Source organism: Rhodnius prolixus, unplaced genomic scaffold, assembly GCF_049639745.1.
Source record: "Rhodnius prolixus isolate KJV_2025 unplaced genomic scaffold, Rpr scaffold_6, whole genome shotgun sequence".
In the NCBI taxonomy this organism is placed as follows: Eukaryota; Metazoa; Arthropoda; class Insecta; order Hemiptera; family Reduviidae; genus Rhodnius; species Rhodnius prolixus.
The window spans coordinates 6,540,488-6,560,772 of record NW_027411634.1 but is presented as its reverse complement, the minus strand read 5'-3'; the positions used below and the strand labels follow the sequence as shown (position 1 = coordinate 6,560,772).

Here is a 20,285-nt window from a genome sequence, read left to right as displayed (position 1 = left end):
CAACCCTAGATTGTACATCATAGGTCGATCTATTTTGAAAAATTAGAAGTAAAAACTACTGGAAAAAGTCAAATTTGTCTACTAATTTCGCAGGAAGTCTGCTGTTTTTGTAATTGATAGTTGATAATAAGGCCTACCCTAGATTGTACATCATAGGTCGATCTATTTTAAAAAATTAGTATTAAAAACTACTGGAAAAAGTCAAATTTGTCTACTAATTTCGCAGGAAGTCTGCTGTTTTAGTATTTGATAGTTGATAATAAGGCCAACCCTAGATTGTACATCATAGGTCGATCTATTTTGAACAATTAGAAGTAAAAACTACTGGAAAAAGTCAAATTTGTCCACTAATTTCGCAGAAAGTCTGCTGTTTTTGTAATTGATAGTTCATAATAAGGCCAACCCTAGATTGTACATCATAGGTCGATCTATTTTGAAAAATTAGAAGTAAAAACTACTGGAAAAAGTCAAATTTGTCTACTAATTTCGCAGGAAGTCTGCTGTTTTTGTAATTGATAGTTGATAATAAGGCCTACCCTAGATTGTACATCATTGGTCGATCTATTTTGAAAAATTAGTAGTAAAAACTACTGGAAAAAGTCAAATTTGTCTACTAATTTCGCAGGAAGTCTGCTATTTTAGTATTTGATAGTTGATAATAAGGCCAACTCTAGATTGTACGTCATAGGTCGATCTATTATGAAAAATTAGAAGTAAAAACTACTGGAAAAAGTCAAATTTGTCTACTAATTTCGCAGGAAGTCTGCTGTTTTTGTATTTGATAGTTGATAATAAGGCCAACCCTAGATTGTACATCGTAGGTCGATCTATTTTGAAAAATTAGAAGTAAAAACTACTGGAAAAAGTCAAATTTGTCTACTAATTTCGCAGGAAGTCTGCTGTTTTTGTATTTGATAGTTGATAATAAGGCCAACCCTAGATTGTACATCATAGGTCGATCTCTTTTGAATAATTAGAAGTAAAAACTACTGGAAAAAGTCAAACTTTTCTACTAATTTCGCAGGAAGTGTGCAGTTTTTGTACTTGATAGTTGATAATAAGGCAAACCCTAGATTGTGTATCATAGATCGATCTATTTTGAGAACTTAGTAGTAAAAACTGCTGGAAAAAGTCAAACTTTCCTCCTAATTTCGCAAGAAGTTTGCAGTTTTTGTACCTGATAGTTGATAATAAGGCCAACCCTAGAAAAAGAAATGTTGTTGGATAAAATGATCAATAATTGCATCCCATGATGAGGGACAACTGATAAAAATTTAGTTTACAGTACCTTCATTAAAGAGCGGTAAGATAAATGGTGATAACATTACTTACTCTAAAGGGATGTAGGGGAATTAAGCTGCTATCCCAATAACTTCTCCTACAGAAGGGAAAGAAAAATTATCTGCGATTACAGTTCTTCTTCCTAAAAGACAAAGAGAAAATTAAACTGCGAATATGGCATGATTGCAGTACTTTCCCTTGGTAGATGTAAGAACAGGATGGCACTTAAATTTCACGCACTCTAAATTATGCTTGCCATGTTTTATCAACATCAACGTTTACAAAAAAAGGTAACTAGAAAAAGAAGAAGATCCCCAACAAGAACAAGAACATTTTCTGAAAATGCCGTTTTTGCCCATTTTCAGTAACGTATTTCTCGAAATCTATTTTTTGCAAAAAAAAAAAAAAAAAGATAATAGGCATTATAAAGATAATTTGAGAATTTTATCTTTTGTAGTAAAAGAGAAAAAAATTATCAAATTTGGGTGTTTTTCAACTTTTCACTTTTCGGCGATCAACCTTTATACAACTGTCCTACCAGACAGTTTTAATTATAAATTATATGCACTACAGGAAAAAAAAAACATAGCAAACTGTACTAATGTTAGGATAGAAATAATTGAAATTTTTAGATTTCAAATAAAAGTGTAACCTGAGTTTAAAATTTTATTTCCAAAATTTATTTTTGTTTTAAATAAAATACAAGTGAAAAAATAAGTATAAAGAAATTATTTTTACATCAAAAAAATTGTAAAAATTTGCCACAAAATACAATCATTTTTACAAATTTATGCTGTTTATTTTACTTTTCCAATAGATTTTTAATTAAAATTTTTCAACAGTCTACTTATAATCCGATTTTATTATTATAATGTATTTTAGAAACTATGATCCTTACGATTGAAAAATTGCTCTTTTATTTTTCACGTGACACTTCGAAAATACATCCATTGAATTATAAATTTGAGCAAAATATTTGGTGTGTTAATTTAGTTGTTTATTTATATGTTTATAATTTAATTTACTAGCTAAAATTATTAAAATCACAGTTAGTTGACTTATTAAAGGCAATTTTGTTGTTATTAATCACTTTTACAATATGTTTGTTTGAGTCAGTACTTACAATTGTAGTAAAAAGTTCGCCCTAAAATAAAAAATATCAGATATTTTTTAAAATTTACATTAAGAAATTGAATTTACATACAAATATGGTTTTATATTTTAAAGAAAATAGTTTAACTTTAAAATTATGAAAAAACTTAGTTTATTTGTCTTTTTCATCAAGCTCGTCTGGATATATTTCACGTGGTGCTTTAAGCGTGAAAAATGTTTGGTGTCGCTTAAAGTTCATTGAAGCTCTGAATTGTAAATCAGTTCCATGAAACCAATCCAAAACACCTAATACTCCGTAACACTGATTGAATCTGTAATAAAATTTTGTTTTACTAATCAATTTTAAAAAAAAAGGAGTTTTTGTAGTATATAGTATCATAAAGAATCATACAGTATCATAAAGAATCATATAGTATCATAAAGAATCATATAGTATCATAAAGAATCATATAGTATCAGAAGAAAAGAAAAGTGTTTGATTTTAACAAAATCATAAGAGGATATTTTTTTAAATTTATTTATTTTTTGAAATCTTGAACTTTCATTTGCTCCATTGGATGACGGTAAATGGCCGTAACAGATACGGTTGCAATCCATTCGTGATGACATTTGTAGATAAACATTATGTTCTATAACTTTTATTTTTAAAACGTTTTCAAAAAGAGAATTCACTTAAGCCGCATTTTTAAAGAAAGAAATGAAGTTTTAAGAGATTTCTTCCTAATGTTCTGTGCAATATGTGTCAGTTTCAAATATGTAACCAAATGTTTGAGAAGAGGAATATTAGGTTCAAGAAAGTTTAATTATGTAAGCAGCGCAAAGCTAAAGTACTGTAAATGTTTATAGTATTTTTTTTTTTAGTTTAAGTGTAGCAGATATTAGAGGACTATTATTCAAACCTTAAATATTTCTAATTTTTAATTTTGACTGGAAATAAATTTTATGTTATTTTATATAAAGAATGTATTTTCCCCTATTTCTAGGAGGGGAAAAAATTGAAGGAAGTTCTATCTTTTATACTTACTTAAGATGATGATAATCATGGCTTTCTGGACTTGGAAAGAATGGCCAGTGGTATCCTGAATGACTGTTTAAAGTGTTCAACAAAGCCATAGCAAACCAAATATACGCTACGACAACGTGCGATCCAGTGATAAAAACCCCTAGAAATGGTGGAACTAAATTTGAAAATATATGCTCTATGGGATGACAGTAAATGGCCGTAACAGCCACTGGTGCAGTCCATTCGTGATGTTGTTTGTGAATAAACTTGTAAATAAAGCGGTGATGTAACAGCCTAAAACATTTGAAAGAAAAGATGATAAATGAAATCTCATTTCATAATATTAATGAAATGCGGGTCTTCTTCAAATTATCGAGTACCAGATACGGTTTTTTCAACTTTAACTTTGCACATATCTAATTACTCTCTGAAATTCTAATATATTTTTTCTATTTCCTGCAGAGTAGTTGACGGATTTTTGGCAAAAAATATTATTCACATGCTGATTTACACGTGGAAGAAGGTGCATTATGTTTTTTCACATTCTTCTTTTTATGTGCCCAAAATTTACCATTTATTATGATATAACTTTTTTAAAAACATTTTGAAAGAGTCAGTTGAATGAGATTAATTTTAATAATTAATAATTAATTATATTATTAAAATTAATATAATTATAATTAAAATAATAATTAACTCTGAGGGTAAATCTCGTTTCATATAATAAATTAATACTGTAGTATATCTATATCTTGTATTACAATAATAATACATCTTTGTAGATACTGAGGATGGTCTCATGGTAGTCCAAAATGTAATTCTAGCAAGCTGAGATTTCATCATTACAAATGACAGCTGTGTCAAAAGTTTGTCCTAAAGCTTTTAAAACTTAATTTAATAAAAATATGTTGTAAATAATGATTACCTATGAGAATAATAGAAAGCAATTTCTTCAATAATTATAAATAATATAAGATCTACAATGGAGCGATGAAAAGAAGGCAGCTGTCTTAGTGGTGCTAATCCTCGCCATTTCAAAAATTCATAGCTGAGTATCATCACTGGAAATCCAACAGCAAGTTGATTGAATAATACTTGCGTTATTACCTAAAATTTGGATGATAAATGCAGATCAGTGAAAATACTGATTATTAATATAAAGTAATGTAATTTGTAGCATGAGAATAAGAAGCAAATATTTCTTAGACGCAGAGAAATGTAAAATGATAAGTAATATTAATTTACGATATTCTGTTGACAAAACAAACAAACACAAAGAAACAAAAAAAAAAAAAGAATCATGGTGATATGCAAATATTACTCTAAAAAACAAATATTTGCCGCTTGTTAAACAAAAATATGTAAATGATAAAAAAAAAAAGGCAATACAAAAACCGTTTAGAGTAAACACTTATTAAAAAGTAAAACGGGCAAAGTTCAATTAGAGGGCAAAGTTTGAAAGCCTAATTAATTTTGTTTACCTTAATAAGTTGATCTTTATCAACAGGATCATTAGTTCCTGGTTGTATCTTATATCGCTTCAACATAGACGGTTTATCGATTACATCAAGAATGGTGTATAAGGCTCCAAAAACCCAGTAAACTACGAAAGTAAATAGCAAGCTACCTGGAAAAATCAGTTCTCCATTTTACTGAAAAGAGATTAATGATGTAGTTACAAAATCTGGCACAATTATTACTGATCTAAAAGAAGAATGATCACTTCTTGTTAGTTTTTTTTTTTTGCCATCGCCTAGTTTTTGATTTCGAGTTTTTCAGCGGGAATTAGTGTTTTCAGGTTTCCTACTCAAGAAAAAAGTGATTTTTTTGAAATTGGTTTTGCGTACGATTAGAAATAAAAAACGGAAAATTACAAGTTTAAATTTGATATTTGGTTTTTTCGGTTCCATCGTGAGACTATACGTTAGACAGTAAAAGAATATCGTGCCTAATTGTGTTGCATTCGCTAGTTTATGATATGAGACTTTAGGACACTAAAAATTTGCAGAAAAAAAATGGTGACTTACACAAGGCGTCAGTACAATAAGCCCTTTTTGTCTGGAGCGCCTAGGACCATTTCCTGTTCTAATTCATTTAGGTATTAAAATAAAACATTTGAAGGAATTGGCATGACGTATTGTGCGAATGAGATTTACTAAAGGGTATTTGCAGTTTTCAACGAATTTCTGGAAATATTCCAGCTGATTTATTACTACTTAGCGTATAGAAATATAAAAAAGGGCTAATCTTTGGGTTTGAAATCTTGCTGGAAATTTGATTTTAGGATAGTTTTGGAGAAGCTGCTTTCTTAACTATCTGCATCTAATCGAATAAAGACCATTCTAAAGAAGTTTTTTTACACTATCGACTAGATAAAGAGAAAGAAACATTTTGCAAGAAACGGTTAAAAACGAGAAATCTTCTTTAGGAACTAAATTACACATTGTACCCTTCTAACTGACTTCTAAAATTCGATATCTAATTCGGGATACCAGACAAGTCAAGTTGGTTTTGCTCATCGAAGATTTAGGTATGATAAACATGATAGCAATTTCCTAATATGAACGAGAGATGCGATATAATGGACTCCAAATCATACAGCTACATTTACACTTTCAAAGAGATTTCTTTCTTTTTAAGAAATTATATATAAAACTCTAAGTAAATCATAGAAATCTAAAACATTAAAAAAAAGTTAAATAATTATCTGTAATATATTGGCTGTACAAAGCTACAAAAAGTAAAGTAAAATAACGAACCGGTAGTGCTAGAAACCTATAAAACACACTTTCTCCAGAAATGGTATGACGCTCAAACTATTCAATGAATGTAGTTTATTTTTATGTTAGAAAATAATGAAATAAGAATATAATAGATAAATAAGTGGGTTGATTTTTTTTTTATTCTTACTATTAATCATTAAAAACAATACAAACAAAAAATAAAAGTCATTACTAACCATAAATCCAATAAGTAGACGGCTCATCTCCAAATATATCTAAAACCCAATCCCATTTTGACTGCCAATAATCTCCGGACGCATCCCACATTCTTTGCAATTGCCTGTTAAATTAGAGAAATTAATTATCACTTAATGTTTATCCCATAAATGAAATTTCTTTCTAAAATAAAATCAAATTATTTTTTGTTACCTTACAGCGTAAATACCCATCATAAATTAAAGATTTACTCTGGAATTATAGATATTTATATATAGATGCGAATGAGCGTACAGTATAAGTGCTTATGCGTCACATAAATTACTAAACACAAATTCTACCACTTTATCATTTAAAGTATTGTGATAAAGAGCACAATAACAATCTCATGACTCGCTCACATATATAATCTCTATTATGAACAAGAACTAAGCCTAAATTATTATCTTGATAAAAAATTTGTGTATTAACAATTAAATTAACAATATTCTAAACAAATGTGAACCATTGTTGGAATAAAAGTAGACTGGTAGGAGAATGAATGAACTGGTGAGTTGTGCTCTTCCCCAGGCTGACCTTGATTAAGTTATCACCCTTCCTCTACAACTATAATATGTATTAAAAGATTGTCTTTTTTGTTTCATAATGTTGTCTATTTAACAAATGTTGTTTTAGCAATCAAAACGTCTTTTACCAGTTACTCTTCAAAAAATAAAATCTCCTGGGCAAGATCATACAATTATTGACCTACAATTATTACTATTGATTCAATAAAAATTTGATTGAGCCGATGAAAATGTGATTGGGTCCGCAATGCTAGATAAAATCAGGAGTGTTCACTATATATTTGGGTATCGTCAGCTACAACCATTTATAAGTGGATTGGATGCAGACTAAAAATAAAAATAAAAAATGACTCAACAGGTAAGCGAAAATTGATGGCACACCATTAAAATCTAGAAGCACTGGTTTAAAATCAATTTTCTAAAAGAGCAGTTGCAAAATAGAATTAATGTTTTTATCCACGAACAATCTTCTTTTATCACGAGTCGTTTATCAAAAAAATCAATAGACTCACTTATTATTATGTAGAAGCGCACTTCCGCGAAACCAATTTTAATCGAACTTACATTTTTACAATGTTTTAAAATTAAACGGGAGATAATGGTGTTAACTTGACTGACTTGGTACTCGAGGACAGTGGCTCCTAACAGGAGAAAATACAGTTTTTAAAGAGAACATGAAAAAATAATAATCAATCTATTACTTATAACTCCTACAATAAACATAATATTGTAATTTTCATTTTACATTAGTCTGCCTTCAGAACACAATTTTCAATTATACACAAATTAATTTCTTAACAGAAATGTTGCATTTGCAAAACATGGGACAAAGAAGATGGTGGGTACAATTGTTTGGATTTGAAAGCAATTAAACACAAATATTAGCTCACCAAATTCGTGAAGGGTTCCATGGGGAATTCGTAAAAGACTGGATCCCTGTTCATAGACAAAGAATGTGAATAATAGGAAAAACACTAAATCATCGACCACGAACTTGCAGATTAACTCCCATCAATTTTCTAAAAGGTACAAAATTTATATAGTAAAAAGATAATTCCGCTCAGGGAATTTTACTTACTTATATATTATTATATTTAGAGGAAAGCTTAACAACCTTCCCTAAGAAGCATTTTCTATGGGAAATAGTTAATTTATAGCCACATTTTGTAATGAACCTATTAAGTAAAGTTAAAAGAAATCGTTGGAGCTGTTGTCGAGAATAGTTCAAATGCTGAACCAAAATATTTTAGTGTTACTTCCGATTTGAAAACCCTATTTGGGGTTTAAAGACCTTTAAGCACTATTTTTGGAGAAAATTCCTTTTTCAAAATGTGTCCCTATAAAGCATTAAAGAAAACTTAGGAATAAAGTTAGAACTTCAAGAATTCTACTCCACTATTATTATATCAGAATTGATTTTTCTGATGTAATAAGAAATATTGATATTCTAACAATGGCAATTGTTATAATTAATCATTTACAACATACTAGGTTTTCCAAAACAAAAAAGATCAACTAAACTTATGATTAAAAAAAAATCGTAACTAATTGTAACGCAGTTGTTTGTTGAAAATCATACATATTAATTGTTGTTTATTCAAACAACAATTCTTTTTCTCAAAGTAATGATTTAACCATTTTGTAATTGAGAAAAAAAATTGAAGGTTTCGCATTCTTAAATACATATACAATTATCGTATATACATAAAAAGTTATTTTATGGTTCACTGAAATTGCTTTAATGAGCCTTTTCCGCCTGCAGTATGTTATGAAATGAAAACATTTCTTTTTGATTTATTTTTAATGAAATAACTAGCGTAAATTATAATTTTAAATTAATAATTAAATAAATGATTAAAGCTTAATTTAGAGTAAACAAATTAAATAAATCAATTTTTGGCTTCTTCTTAATTACAAAACGCATTTGTTAGGCAAGCCCCGACTATTACTTATACACTTCAACCAATGGTACCGGAACAAAACTAGCCGTATTTTTGTTTTTCATAGTTTTTACAATTTTCTCAAAAATTACTGTAACGAGTTTTCTGGAAAAAAGTTTCAAACAAAAAAAAAATCATTGGAATTGTTTTTGGAAACCACAAATTAACTGGAAAAAAACCTTACGGTAATGTGGCAGCAAACGCGACAAATTCGGTAACGTGTTTAGTAATGCTGTACAATGATAAGTTCAACAACTCGAAATTTAAAAATCTGCAAGCATGCAATAATACCTCATAAGAGAGGCAAGGAGAGACATGTAGCTAACAAACTTTTCTACTAATCTTCCACAACTTTCAAGTGCTGTAAAAATGGTAGAAGAATGGTTTAAAAAGTAGTGACAACGATTTTTGCAGATGAATGCCTTGTATAAAAATAAAAGTAAACTTACCCAGTAATCTCATTTCTAAAGAAAGTAAATAGGATTATTCCAGGCGGGATGATATACAAACAGCTTGTGATGAATGACAGTAAAAGGCCAGGAATTTCACTCAAGTAGGCAATATCATCTCTTTTAACGTCAGGAACTTGCATATAATATTTTTCTAGAAAACAACCAGAAACATTTTTATAAAAACTTAACTTTTTTTTTATTTCTAATCAAATAAATAAATTTTTCATATGATTAGAGATGTTCTTTCTTACTGTTGATCATAATTAAAACAAATTTAAATTTAATGATTCAAATAACTAGAAATAATAATGATTTGGGTAAATTAACTCTCTGCAGCGGTTCACCGTTTTGTATACGAATGATAAACTAGGTATGGAGTTAACGGCTTAAACAGTTCTTTATTTATTCATCAAGTTTTTATCGACCATTATTGATTGGAAATTATGTTTTATTAATTGATTTTTAAAATATGTTTTAAGTTTTTTTTTTAATTGATATTTATTTAAAATAATACTTAGGCATAACGGCTGGGCTAATTTCTAGATGTTGCACTACCTTTAAGCTTTATTTAGGTCCACCGCTCACAATTACATGCGATTAACATTTCGTAACGTAATTACCAGAGAATTACTCCTTTCTTTTTTCATAAGTTTCTTTTATAGAAACAACCAAACTTTGACGAAGTTAATCCAAGGATATTGTGCAAACTTTTGGACAACCTACAGATAGCTGGTAGCAAAATAGAAGCTTTTTTTTTTGTCTGGGATCCCGGAATTCAGATAAAAGGAATAACGTGCCAGCATACCATTTGATTCAGGAGGGACACATGGTTCCCTCGCAAGAACTGGACCTTTTTATGGTGAAGCAAAAAATGCCTTGTTAGTTTTTTTAGGAAAATGTGAAAGATCTACAATATGGCTGAAAATTGGGCTCTTTGAAAACAAACTTGCCATTCGAGTTTTACCCAGTAACCCCCTTTCCAGACGAACCCTATAGGCAGGAATAGATAAAGTAAATAAAGTTAGAGATTCCCTAACTTTTTTTGCCGAAATAGAAACATTTGTAGCTTCGGCGTTTGGCTACCCTCCTAATCTAAGGTTTATCTAAACTTATAACTAATTTTAAAGATTTTTGGAACAAATAGGGGCAAAGGAGACACATTACTATAAAAAAAAAAAAAAATAGGAGATTTGAGACAATTAACCTTCCCTCATTTCATTTTATTTTAAGCTTTCTTCTTAAGTCACATGCAGACTTCGTAACTTCAACAAAAAAAATATGGCAGGCCCCTCCACAGTTATAATTATAAAACGCTGCAGTTTAATTCTAAGTAAAAAATTGCCTTAATCCTATACATCTGTAAAAGTGCAATAACATAAGTATGGTTGTTAATGAGTTTGGTTCCAAATATTGGCTAATATTTAAAAATGTGTCCAGACATTGACAGTTGCACTTCGGTAGCTGAAGCAACCAAACTTCAATACAAAGTTGCGCTTACGCACATATTTTACAAGTACTCATACAACCAAACTCAGGGGCCAGTGTTAGAACTTTACGAATAATACCTTGACCATGAATCTGATGAGGTGGAAGTGTTTCCACATAATCGCCAAAAATGTCTATATTAATGAATACCCACTGCAGTGGCTCTATCACGTGGAGGGTGTTACATCTGAAGGTCTATCAGAAAGATGAAGTCCCAATATAAGTAGAAAAACATGGCCCATCGTATGACGACACTTATTCAGATCTGCACAAACAAACTAGAAATGAAAAAAGTCAAGAAGAAACTTTATTTAAAAATAAAGGTCCTTCAACTTGTATTTCCGGTGAAAATTTATTTAGAACGTTTGAATTGATCCTTTGCTTTAGGAGTAAGAGAAAATAGGTGCTATAGGTTTCGACCAATAAATTTTAGGCAATTTGTAATTTAAGTACTGATACTAACAAATCATTGCAGATAATCAGTACTGATACTGATTGATTGCCTTTAAAATCGCGTATTCTGTACCTGTTATTATTTTAAAACATAAATTAGAAGTTAAGGATGGCTTCACTGTAAACAAAAATTTGAGGTTTATTTTCGATAGGATCAACTGAAATAATGTAAACATGCAACAACATCATTATTTCCGAAATTAGGTATAGCTAATTTATTGGTACTTTCGTTACTTGAAATCCATTTTATTTGTGAAATGCTTGCTGAAGCGGAATATTAGAAACATGCAAATTTAGTAAATTCTAGAAATACTCATCCTAATGGTTGATGAATTTATTTGAATGTAAAAGCGAAATTCTGTGAGATTTGAACAAAAATAATACTAAGAATGTACCAATTGTTTTGCAGTTTTTGCTATTCTTATACGTAGTATTTATAAAGTCTTTCCCCCTTAATTTATGTTTTTATATCATGTTGGTGAATTATTTAATTAATTTACGCTTCGTCAAAGGTAAGGGGAGATACTCAGGATAATTGTATTCTTATAGGTACTTGAATCTCAATTATAATACTATGATTATTTAAGGCACTTTTGATTAAATTATAAAAATTATAACAAAATTAATTATATATAAATTAATTATTTGGAGAGAAATAACTATTTTCTTCTTACGTTTAAACATCAACAGCTGATTTTCAGTAATGGTGACTATAGTCGTGATAGCCGTGTGTGATTGTGCCGTGTTCGTGTACACCGAACTATGTAATAAGGGTTAGTGAAAGAGGTGCCGAATCGTGACGTTTGACGGTATGTTTGAGAAACGCTGTGAACTTACATAAAATTTGTAGTTATTAATTATTTTCGGTAGAAATTAATTGTCGGAATGGGTAAGTTGGTATCTAACTTTTCAATAAAAAATTGTAAGTTTTAATACGTTACGGTAAAAATTAATTGAAAAATACTTTTACTAGTAAGGTTATGTTTAATGTTTTCAAGTTCTTTCAAAAAATATACTTTTATGTAGTTTCGTTAATTGGTTTTTGATATAAAAGAAGTAAAAACTAATTTGAATAATATGATTACTGACTTTTTTTTTACTATTAAATTAATAACTTTATTCATGTTTCTGTTTTTAAGGAGGACTTATCAGTTACTTTAGAAATTTCCTAGGCAGCCGTGAGATGAGGATATTAATTTTAGGCCTTGATGGTGCTGGTAAAACGACTATTTTGTATAGATTACAAGTGGGTGAGGTTGTAACAACAATTCCAACAATAGGTTTTAATGTAGAACAAGTTACATATAAAAATTTGAAATTTCAAGTTTGGGATCTCGGAGGGCAGACAAGTATAAGGTATTTTAGTTTCAATATTTTTGTAGGACTTAGATAAAACTTTTTGCAGTAAAAATTTAGTTTAGATCTTACTTCTTGTTTTGAAATATACTCTGAAGAATAATGTGTGTAATTGAATTTGTTTAGTTGCATGCTGATCTTTTAGAATCATGTAAATGTTTGTGTGAGTTTTATTTAACGAGAAGATTGTCATATCCCAAATTAATTTAAGGAAGAGATTTCGCCCTTCATGTGCTATTAGTGTATTAGATTTCGGCAAAGGTTGTCTATGCGAACAGTATACCGCCGTTTAGCATTAAATTCTACTGTTCAATGTTCAAGTCGAAGGTTTTATTCCAGTATTGCCAAGAAAGACGTGAATAAGTCAACAGATAGGCTCATATTATCTTTAGTGAGAATTTCATTTTGTCTGTGAAGAAATGATAGAAATTAACAATGAGTGTTGTGGTAAATTGTGCTACTCCAGGTCATAACTGTTATACAAGAGTGGTGGTAGGCATGGGGTTTGTCATCTCTAGAAAGAGTCTGAGGTAAGCAGATGCTCATCATTACATCGAAATGGCTTTAATTCCAGTCCTTGAAGAAGCGGTGCCATCTTCCAATAGAACAGAGCTCGATAACATTTAACGAATGAACAGATAAAGAGTTTGTCTCGTTTTGCTAGTTTATCCGGTTAACACATAACTTTTAAAAATGTGGTTAGGTCAGCATTGCTAAGTAAAATTAGCAGTGCTAATAGAACTTTTTGGGGTGTGATAGGTCGACGCAGAAGGAGTTTTCTTCAATCGGCAAACATGAATTGTTGAACATGGTGATGTGATACAATATGTTGTTTTTAATTTAAGGCACATCAAACTATTTTCAGTGCACAGTTGGCCTTCAGACATTCTAGTTACAGATAACACTGACCTTAGCTGTAAGAGACTCCTAAAAAGGGAAAATCAAAGGGCTGGCAGTTACATTCAGAACCGGGATCACCGCGAAGGAATCCAGTGCACTAACCTCTATGCTTACTAATCCCTTCTACGTAAAACGCAGTATTAAATATTTTTTTGAATATTTTGTCTCCCACATGATTTTTTTAAAAAAAATTATAGTAAAGCTTGAACATTTTAAATGAATATCATTGTTTGATATATTGTAACTCAACAGAACCAAAAGTTCTTCAAAGAAATTGTTTATTATCATTGTTGTAATCGATAGAATGTGTTTGCAATTCTATTCAAAAAAATATTTGTAAAATAGTTCAGCGTTTTAAATTAAGAATATTAGTTTCGGATCTTTTTAATTTATTAATAACTTACATTATATTATTATGCTTTTATTTTATTTATTTATTTTTTTTTTGTAGGCCATATTGGAGATGTTATTACTCTAATACGGATGCAGTTATCTATGTTGTTGATTCAGCAGATAAGGATAGGATAGGCATATCAAAGGATGAGCTTTACTATATGTTGAAAGTAAGTTATTTACACATGAACAATTTCCTTTCTAGAATTGTAGGGTAACTTGTTCATCACTGAAAAACACTGTTCTCATCTATAGATTTGCATCCACCGTAGTGAACTAATTAATCTACAATTCTAATCCTCAGACTTGTTAGTTAAACTGAACCAACTGGGAAATTTGTTCTCCGAATGAAACAATCTCATGTTTGGCCATTTTTATCTTTAAAAGTGAATGACGTCTCTTGTGAATTAAATGATAAGGTGTAGAAAATGTCTCGTTTTATGATATGTCGGATAAATTGTAGAAAGGAAGTGTGGCTATGTAAGAAGTCGTTTAATTCCTGTACTTTAATATAGTTATGATGCTTGTTTCGTTGCTATCACGTAAGTATGTAAGGCAAACGCTTAGAAGGGTTGAACGGACCATATTAAGATGTTAGGTCAGTCTTGCTGTAACTTTTCGAATCAATTGTTGTTTTGTTTGTTTCAATAAGTCATTATATAAATACGTATGTATATATACACCTAATTATCCATTTTCTTCTAATGAAATCTATCAACAACCTATTCGTTGATTACAGGAAGAGGAATTACAGGGTGCTATACTGGTTGTACTGGCCAACAAACAAGATATGGAAGGCTGTATGAGTGTGGCAGAAGTGCATGAGGCTTTAGGATTGGATCAATTAAAGAACAGGACATTTCAAATTTTTAAAACTTCTGCAGTAAAAGGAGACGGACTTGATTCGGCTATGGATTGGCTTTCGAATGCTATTCAAAATAGAAAATGAAATAGTTTTTTTTTCTATCCAGTCTTTGTTTCTTTTTCTTTCTTTCTTTCTCTTTTTTATTTGTTTTTCTTTTTAATGAACTTTGAATTCTTTACACCTATAACCTCTGTGTGGAATAAACTGGAATACTCGTACCATTTCCAAGATGTTCATTGCTATTTCATATGAAAGGGGCATTTAAACATTTTATTTTTTTCCATGCTGCTCGGTTTTATTCCATTATGTATTACTTCTCATACATAAATATACTTCTCATAAATAATTTCGAGCTACTTTAAAGAGTATCTTAAAAAAAAGAAGAAAAAAACATTTAAATACATTTAAAATCCAAATTTGAACTTTCCCTCGTAATTATTCCATTTTTATTACACTTAATTCTCCTAGGCTTTTATATACTATTTGATAATTTTTTTTTTTTTAAGTTTTATTCATACTTTTTTAACTTATTAAATGAAATCAAATCATCAACGTACAATGAAACAAATATGGGATACATACGATTTTCTTTTTTTTCTTAAACAATACTAAAATAAAAAAGTGGGATTATCAAACAATGCAAAAAAAAAAAAATTGTGTTCATTTTTTGTAATTGTGCGGGATTTTGTAACAAGGAAAAAGTTCTTGTAAAGATACATTACTATTACAAGGAAAACGTTCTGGTGTTAATGGAGGATAAGAAAATTACACGAACTTTGCTTTACAATTATTGTTATGCGCATGATCAATTTTTTTCTGTGTATATGATTTGTATATTTATATAATTTATGTATATTAAATATAGTATATAGTATAAGTTGTACATTATCTATGAATGTAGACTATAGTAATTATTTTATTTATTTCAGTCGATTTAATTTCCATTTTATTGGTATAAAATACAGTGATTTCTATATAATGGTTTGTCAATTTTGATTTTATTTGATGCATCACACGCAATGGCAATATTTACTTAGGAGAATTTATACTCCTTGCAAAAACGTATCCGAAACGCAATTCTCGTTGAAGATGCCTTATTAACTGCTCGCCTCTCTTTCTGGCGATTTCTTAGAAAGCGTGATTAGTTACAGATGTAAGAGGGCTCTCTTGAACTCCATCCAATTCTTAATTTTGGGTGTCATCTTTGGAATTGGGTGAGGTTGTTGGAGAAGAAGTGTATTGGCACTTGGAGTGGTTATTTCTAATTGCGGATCCCTGTTTTCTAGTGAGAACTTGGGTGACATAAAACACTTAAGATGCTGTTGGCTGAATCGTTTCCCTCAACTCGCACCGTCTTGGTCAAAATAGATCTAAATTAGTCGCAGTTCAGTGTACTCCATCGTAGCAACAGAAAAAAATGCATGATAATGTGCAGCTGGAATCTAGATGTCAGTCTTCTGAAGTTAAGAATACTCCCAAAGTTGGTACGCCTAAAAATAAAGATGATGGAATGGTTTTAAGAACTGTTTACTTGGCTCACATATGATTGGCATGAAATAAAGAGAAGCGCCAAACCATCGTATTTAGGATTTCCAAACTGGATTTAGTCAAAGTTATGTGAAGTCATTCATGATGAATTTTTAGAAATTATCTTTGGAAAACTTCTTTTTACTGCAGTCTTTGCTTGGCTTCCTATGTTCAAAAAGAAAGAAAGTAAGCTCCCTGAAACTTAACTTTTAGTGACGTACAAAAAAAGCTGGCTGTAGATTACCCCTTTAGAATTATTTAAAATTCTGACTCTTTCTCTTGAAAGCAAATCCCTCTAAATGCTTTCAAAGTCTTATCACTTAAAAATGTTCCTGGTTTTGCTTGTATGAGTAAGACAATCTTTTAAAGGTTTCTCTTCTGTACGTCGTATTCTTTTTTAATAGATAACACTTCTTTCGTAATAAATATCATTAGGTCTGAAGAATGAGGAAGATTGATTAAAACCGACAGTAGTAGCTTTGTTGAGCTACAGACTCAACCATGAACTTAGTTTTACTGAATTTGTTGGCGCTATTAAAAATAAAGAACTTTATAATAAATTTTTGCTAATGATAAATATACTTTTTAATATATTAACATGTTATGTCCAGTTAAGAGAACCTAACATTTTCTTCTTGCTTAAATGTTTTACCTCACAAAATACAATATAAAGCAAACACAAAGTGTTTAAAATTAGCCCTGGCTCTTTGCTAAGTTTGGAAATACAACCTGTGGCAGAATAATAAAAGCTTATCTGGAAAACTAAATTTGTTGAAAGTGTAAATAGATTTTTGTGTTTCGTTCAGAAATGGCTGCATCGATTTTCTCTCCTTATTCAATTTACTCACCTAAATATCTTTATTTTTTCAACAGTTTTTAGTTGTGATATTAAGGAAGGTTTAGGAACATAAAGAACCTGTGCATAGCGTACAATGTGCACTGGAATTATGAAAAATTGGCATATTTAAGTAATCCAATTTATGACACAATATTCTTTATTTTCTGATATGTAACTTTTGAAAAATACAATAAAAACTTTAGTTCAACACGTTGACAATTGAGATCTGTAAATTTATCTTTTAAAAGTATCTGGAGGAGATTTGAAATATCTGAAATTCAATGGTCACTATTTTCATTGATATATGAGAAGTATGTTTATTTCTTTTGAAATAAAAGTGCATCAATTTAAACAAGAAAAAATAAATAAGACATTTATTAAAACAATAACTTTTGTTTTTTTTTTTAATAAGAAATCTGAATAATGTGATAATTAATTAGGTATCCATTACTATAATGTCAGCACCTAATAAATATTTATTCTTTGACACATTCATAATTTTTATCTATTACAATTTACAGAGGTTACATAGTATTCTATAATAAGAATTTTTTATCGTTTCAGTAAAGTTGAGTAGTACAGGTACTTGTGAAAAAGAAGAAGATATAGGCTCATACTTAAAAGAGAAATTGATTGAAAAGGTTGAAAGTAATTTGATATATTTTTTTTTGTCATGTCACTGAAATAATACATACAATTTTGAGCTCTTATGCTTCTTTTACAGACTTATCCGGTATTAGTAAAACTGATCCTCTTAATTCCTGTAGAAATAAATCAAGTATTATACATGGTTGCCCCTATCATTCACGAGGTAAAACTAAATATTTTTCTTTCTTAGTCTATTGAAAGATATAAGAATACCAAATAGTCTAGTTGATAGTACGGGTAAACAACAAAAATAAACACAAAAAACATAGCATATGTTATTCGTTTAGCAACTCGTCTCTTTCCACGATTTCCAGTCCGTTGACTTCTGTTAAACTCGATAATCTAACTTGAGTCATCGATGACTATTAATCAATTTTAACTTGCAAAAAAGCCTCTCTCAGAAACTAGGATCGTTATAAAAACTTTAACCTTAGGCTTTAGAATTAGGCATCCTAACAGAGAAGCCCTAGCAACATTCTGGCTACGTAAGGCTTACAAGTATTTTTATTTCATCTTACAAGTCCATTCTATTTAATTCCTTTTTCCACGTGATTTCAGAGCCAAATCTGAAAATAATTGTCAGTTGTAATGATGACTCCAGACAGAATATTAAATAGTAAAAAATCTTTTCTCAGACATCTTTTAAGGGCGAGAGTATTGCCCGAGTATAGGGTGCGGCCTTGATGTTAAATACATAAAAGAACTAATTAAACATGCAACTGACAGCTTCTTCAATTTTATCATACCATTAAAAGTCTTGTGAAATGTGATGTCCCATGAATCTCCACTCTTAAAATCAAAACACACATTTATAGCACTGCCTTCTTAATAAAAGAAAAAAGAAGTAATTTACAATTAATACTCCTGTTTAATCAAGTAGGCCGAAGTGATATTTCAGCCATTTTTGTATTCAAATGTTAAGTTAATATTGAGGTCCATAAGCAATATCTCCAGGATAAGCCTTATCCAATATATAATTTTTAAATGTAAGTATGAACTGAAATTGCTAAGTATTAAAATAAAAATAACAATCTTTCGATTTTATTTAAAATATAAAAAAATCTTTGAATAGCAAAGGAACTTCAGCCATTTATTTATGTAGATATAGAAACAAAGTAGATTTTCTTTTACTTTATGTAAAATACATTTTGTGGAGAAATAGAATTAATACAACATAGTACTCAGGCACTAAATTGGTGTGTTTTGATTAATATTAACAACTTTTCACTTCTATTCAGAAAACCTTCATCTATAAACACATCTACTGTGCCTGAAAAAAGAAATCAAATAAGTACTAAACTACATTACAGGGCATTTTTTATTTGCAAAATAGGATTTAACAACTTCGTTTGTTTTGCTTAGTTAATAAAACTATTAATTTTTATTACTTGATTTTTTATTTTATTTTATCATTCAAAGTCAACAAAATTTACTTCAAATAGACATCAACATTACGATATTTACTTTTTCTTTAATATAAATATTATCTAGAAAATTAATCAATATATTTCTTTCTTCTATAATTCTTGAACTTTTAATATTTTATCGCTATGCACACATAATTACATCGCAATATACAAAGGTAACTATTGTCAATCACAATTTTCAATTTGTAATTTTCACGAAGTTATAAACATGATTTATTAATTATAATGAGTTTGCCATTGCAATTTATCACAATAATTAAAAGTTTAATATTATTTATAACTTTAAAGAGCATATCAATTCTGCTACATAGTGCAATCGGGCTTTTAATATTATTTGATTTCATGCTGCCTATAAGTGAATATATTATTATAATGATTTATAATTCTATTATAATCTAGGTGTCTGTGGTAGTTTTTTACCAGGTCCTTTTTTCTCCTGGCCAGCTGCCATATAGGAGAAAACACACAGCACTGAGTAACAAATCTGGTCAGCCTGAAACATTATTAATTAGTTAAAAACGAAATTCTAGGTGTTGTCTGTTCTTAGATTTTCTCCCTTAGGAGCTTCTTACAGACATTATCTATAATGAGAGAACACTGTTCAGAGTTCAACATTGGAAAAGGTTTCATGCACCTATGACTTCAATTTTTAACGCAATTTAAATTAAAAACTAAATTTACGTATTTGTGTTTTTAAGAACTATATTTATACAGTTACTGAATTGAATTTATGTTTAAGTTATGATGGACATTTTAATTTTAATTTCCTACTATAAAAGTTAATTATTATGAAGTGCTACGAGTGAATCACTGCCACTGAAAACTTTATTCCGTCTGATAACGTATTAAGGTACTTCGCAAACTTTTCTGATCAAAGGCACAGAAAGTTCTCTGAATTTCGCAGCATACCAAAATTTCATGAAAAAGTACTTTTATTAAAAATTAAGAGCACTTGTACATTGTACCCCACCCTCTCGAATTCGGTACGATTCAATGAGGCACATTATTATTCTTTATTTATTTATTTTTTTAATGGTACAGTTATTATTTCTATTATTGGTATTATTTGTTTTTAATTTTACGAGGTAGGTCACATGCA

General features: G+C 29.6%; 3 protein-coding genes across 20 annotated transcripts in view; 1 reads left to right on the top strand and 2 right to left on the bottom strand.

Moving 5' to 3' along the window:
- Positions 1-1,934: 1,934 nt before the first annotated feature.
- Positions 1,935-11,000, bottom strand: LOC141460469 (fatty acid hydroxylase domain-containing protein 2). 3 transcript variants are annotated; one of them, XM_074140493.1, is made up of 7 exons: positions 10,860-11,000; positions 9,292-9,445; positions 6,357-6,460; positions 4,879-5,024; positions 4,323-4,504; positions 3,419-3,691; positions 1,935-2,705 (listed from the first exon to the last, which is right to left on the bottom strand). In XM_074140493.1, the coding sequence occupies exons 2-7, from the start codon at positions 9,432-9,434 to the stop codon at positions 2,546-2,548; spliced, it is 1,008 nt and encodes a 335-aa protein (XP_073996594.1). In that variant the 5' UTR covers positions 9,435-9,445; positions 10,860-11,000; the 3' UTR covers positions 1,935-2,545. The 3 variants fall into 3 exon arrangements, with proteins under 3 accessions (XP_073996594.1, XP_073996593.1, XP_073996596.1); XM_074140492.1 differs by lacking the exon at positions 10,860-11,000 and adding an exon at positions 9,546-9,693; XM_074140495.1 differs by lacking the exons at positions 9,292-9,445; positions 10,860-11,000 and adding an exon at positions 6,550-6,888.
- Positions 11,001-11,933: 933 nt separating this feature from the next.
- On the top strand, positions 11,934-19,680 carry Arl1 (ADP ribosylation factor-like 1). Its single transcript, XM_074140497.1, has 4 exons — positions 11,934-12,121; positions 12,372-12,588; positions 13,940-14,051; positions 14,621-19,680. Exons 1-4 carry the CDS (start codon positions 12,118-12,120, stop codon positions 14,828-14,830), a joined length of 543 nt encoding a protein of 180 aa, XP_073996598.1. The 5' UTR covers positions 11,934-12,117; the 3' UTR covers positions 14,831-19,680.
- The window catches only part of Rab3-GEF (Rab3 GDP-GTP exchange factor), a 42,811-nt gene continuing 39,776 nt past the window's right edge, over positions 17,251-20,285 (bottom strand). For all 16 annotated transcript variants that reach the window (XM_074140467.1, XM_074140461.1, XM_074140471.1 and 13 more), the window contains one exon: positions 17,251-19,679. Coding sequence is in view for 13 of the 16 variants with exons in the window: in XM_074140461.1 (XP_073996562.1) it covers positions 19,575-19,679 (105 nt within the window). In the remaining 3 variants the exon portion in view is untranslated. The remainder of the gene's footprint in view (positions 19,680-20,285) is intronic.

Excerpts from the sequence above, each read along its gene's own strand:
- LOC141460469 (XM_074140492.1), bottom strand. Across the intron at positions 5,025-6,356 it reads GTCTACTTATTGGATTTATG|GTAGCTTGCTATTTACTTTC; the intron begins GTTAGTAATGAC and ends TGATTTTTCCAG. Across the intron at positions 3,692-4,322 it reads GCTTTCTATTATTCTCATAG|GCTGTTACATCACCGCTTTA; the intron begins GTAATCATTATT and ends CAAATGTTTTAG.
- Arl1 (XM_074140497.1), top strand. Across the intron at positions 12,589-13,939 it reads GGAGGGCAGACAAGTATAAG|GCCATATTGGAGATGTTATT; the intron begins GTATTTTAGTTT and ends TTTTTTTTGTAG. Across the intron at positions 14,052-14,620 it reads AGCTTTACTATATGTTGAAA|GAAGAGGAATTACAGGGTGC; the intron begins GTAAGTTATTTA and ends CGTTGATTACAG.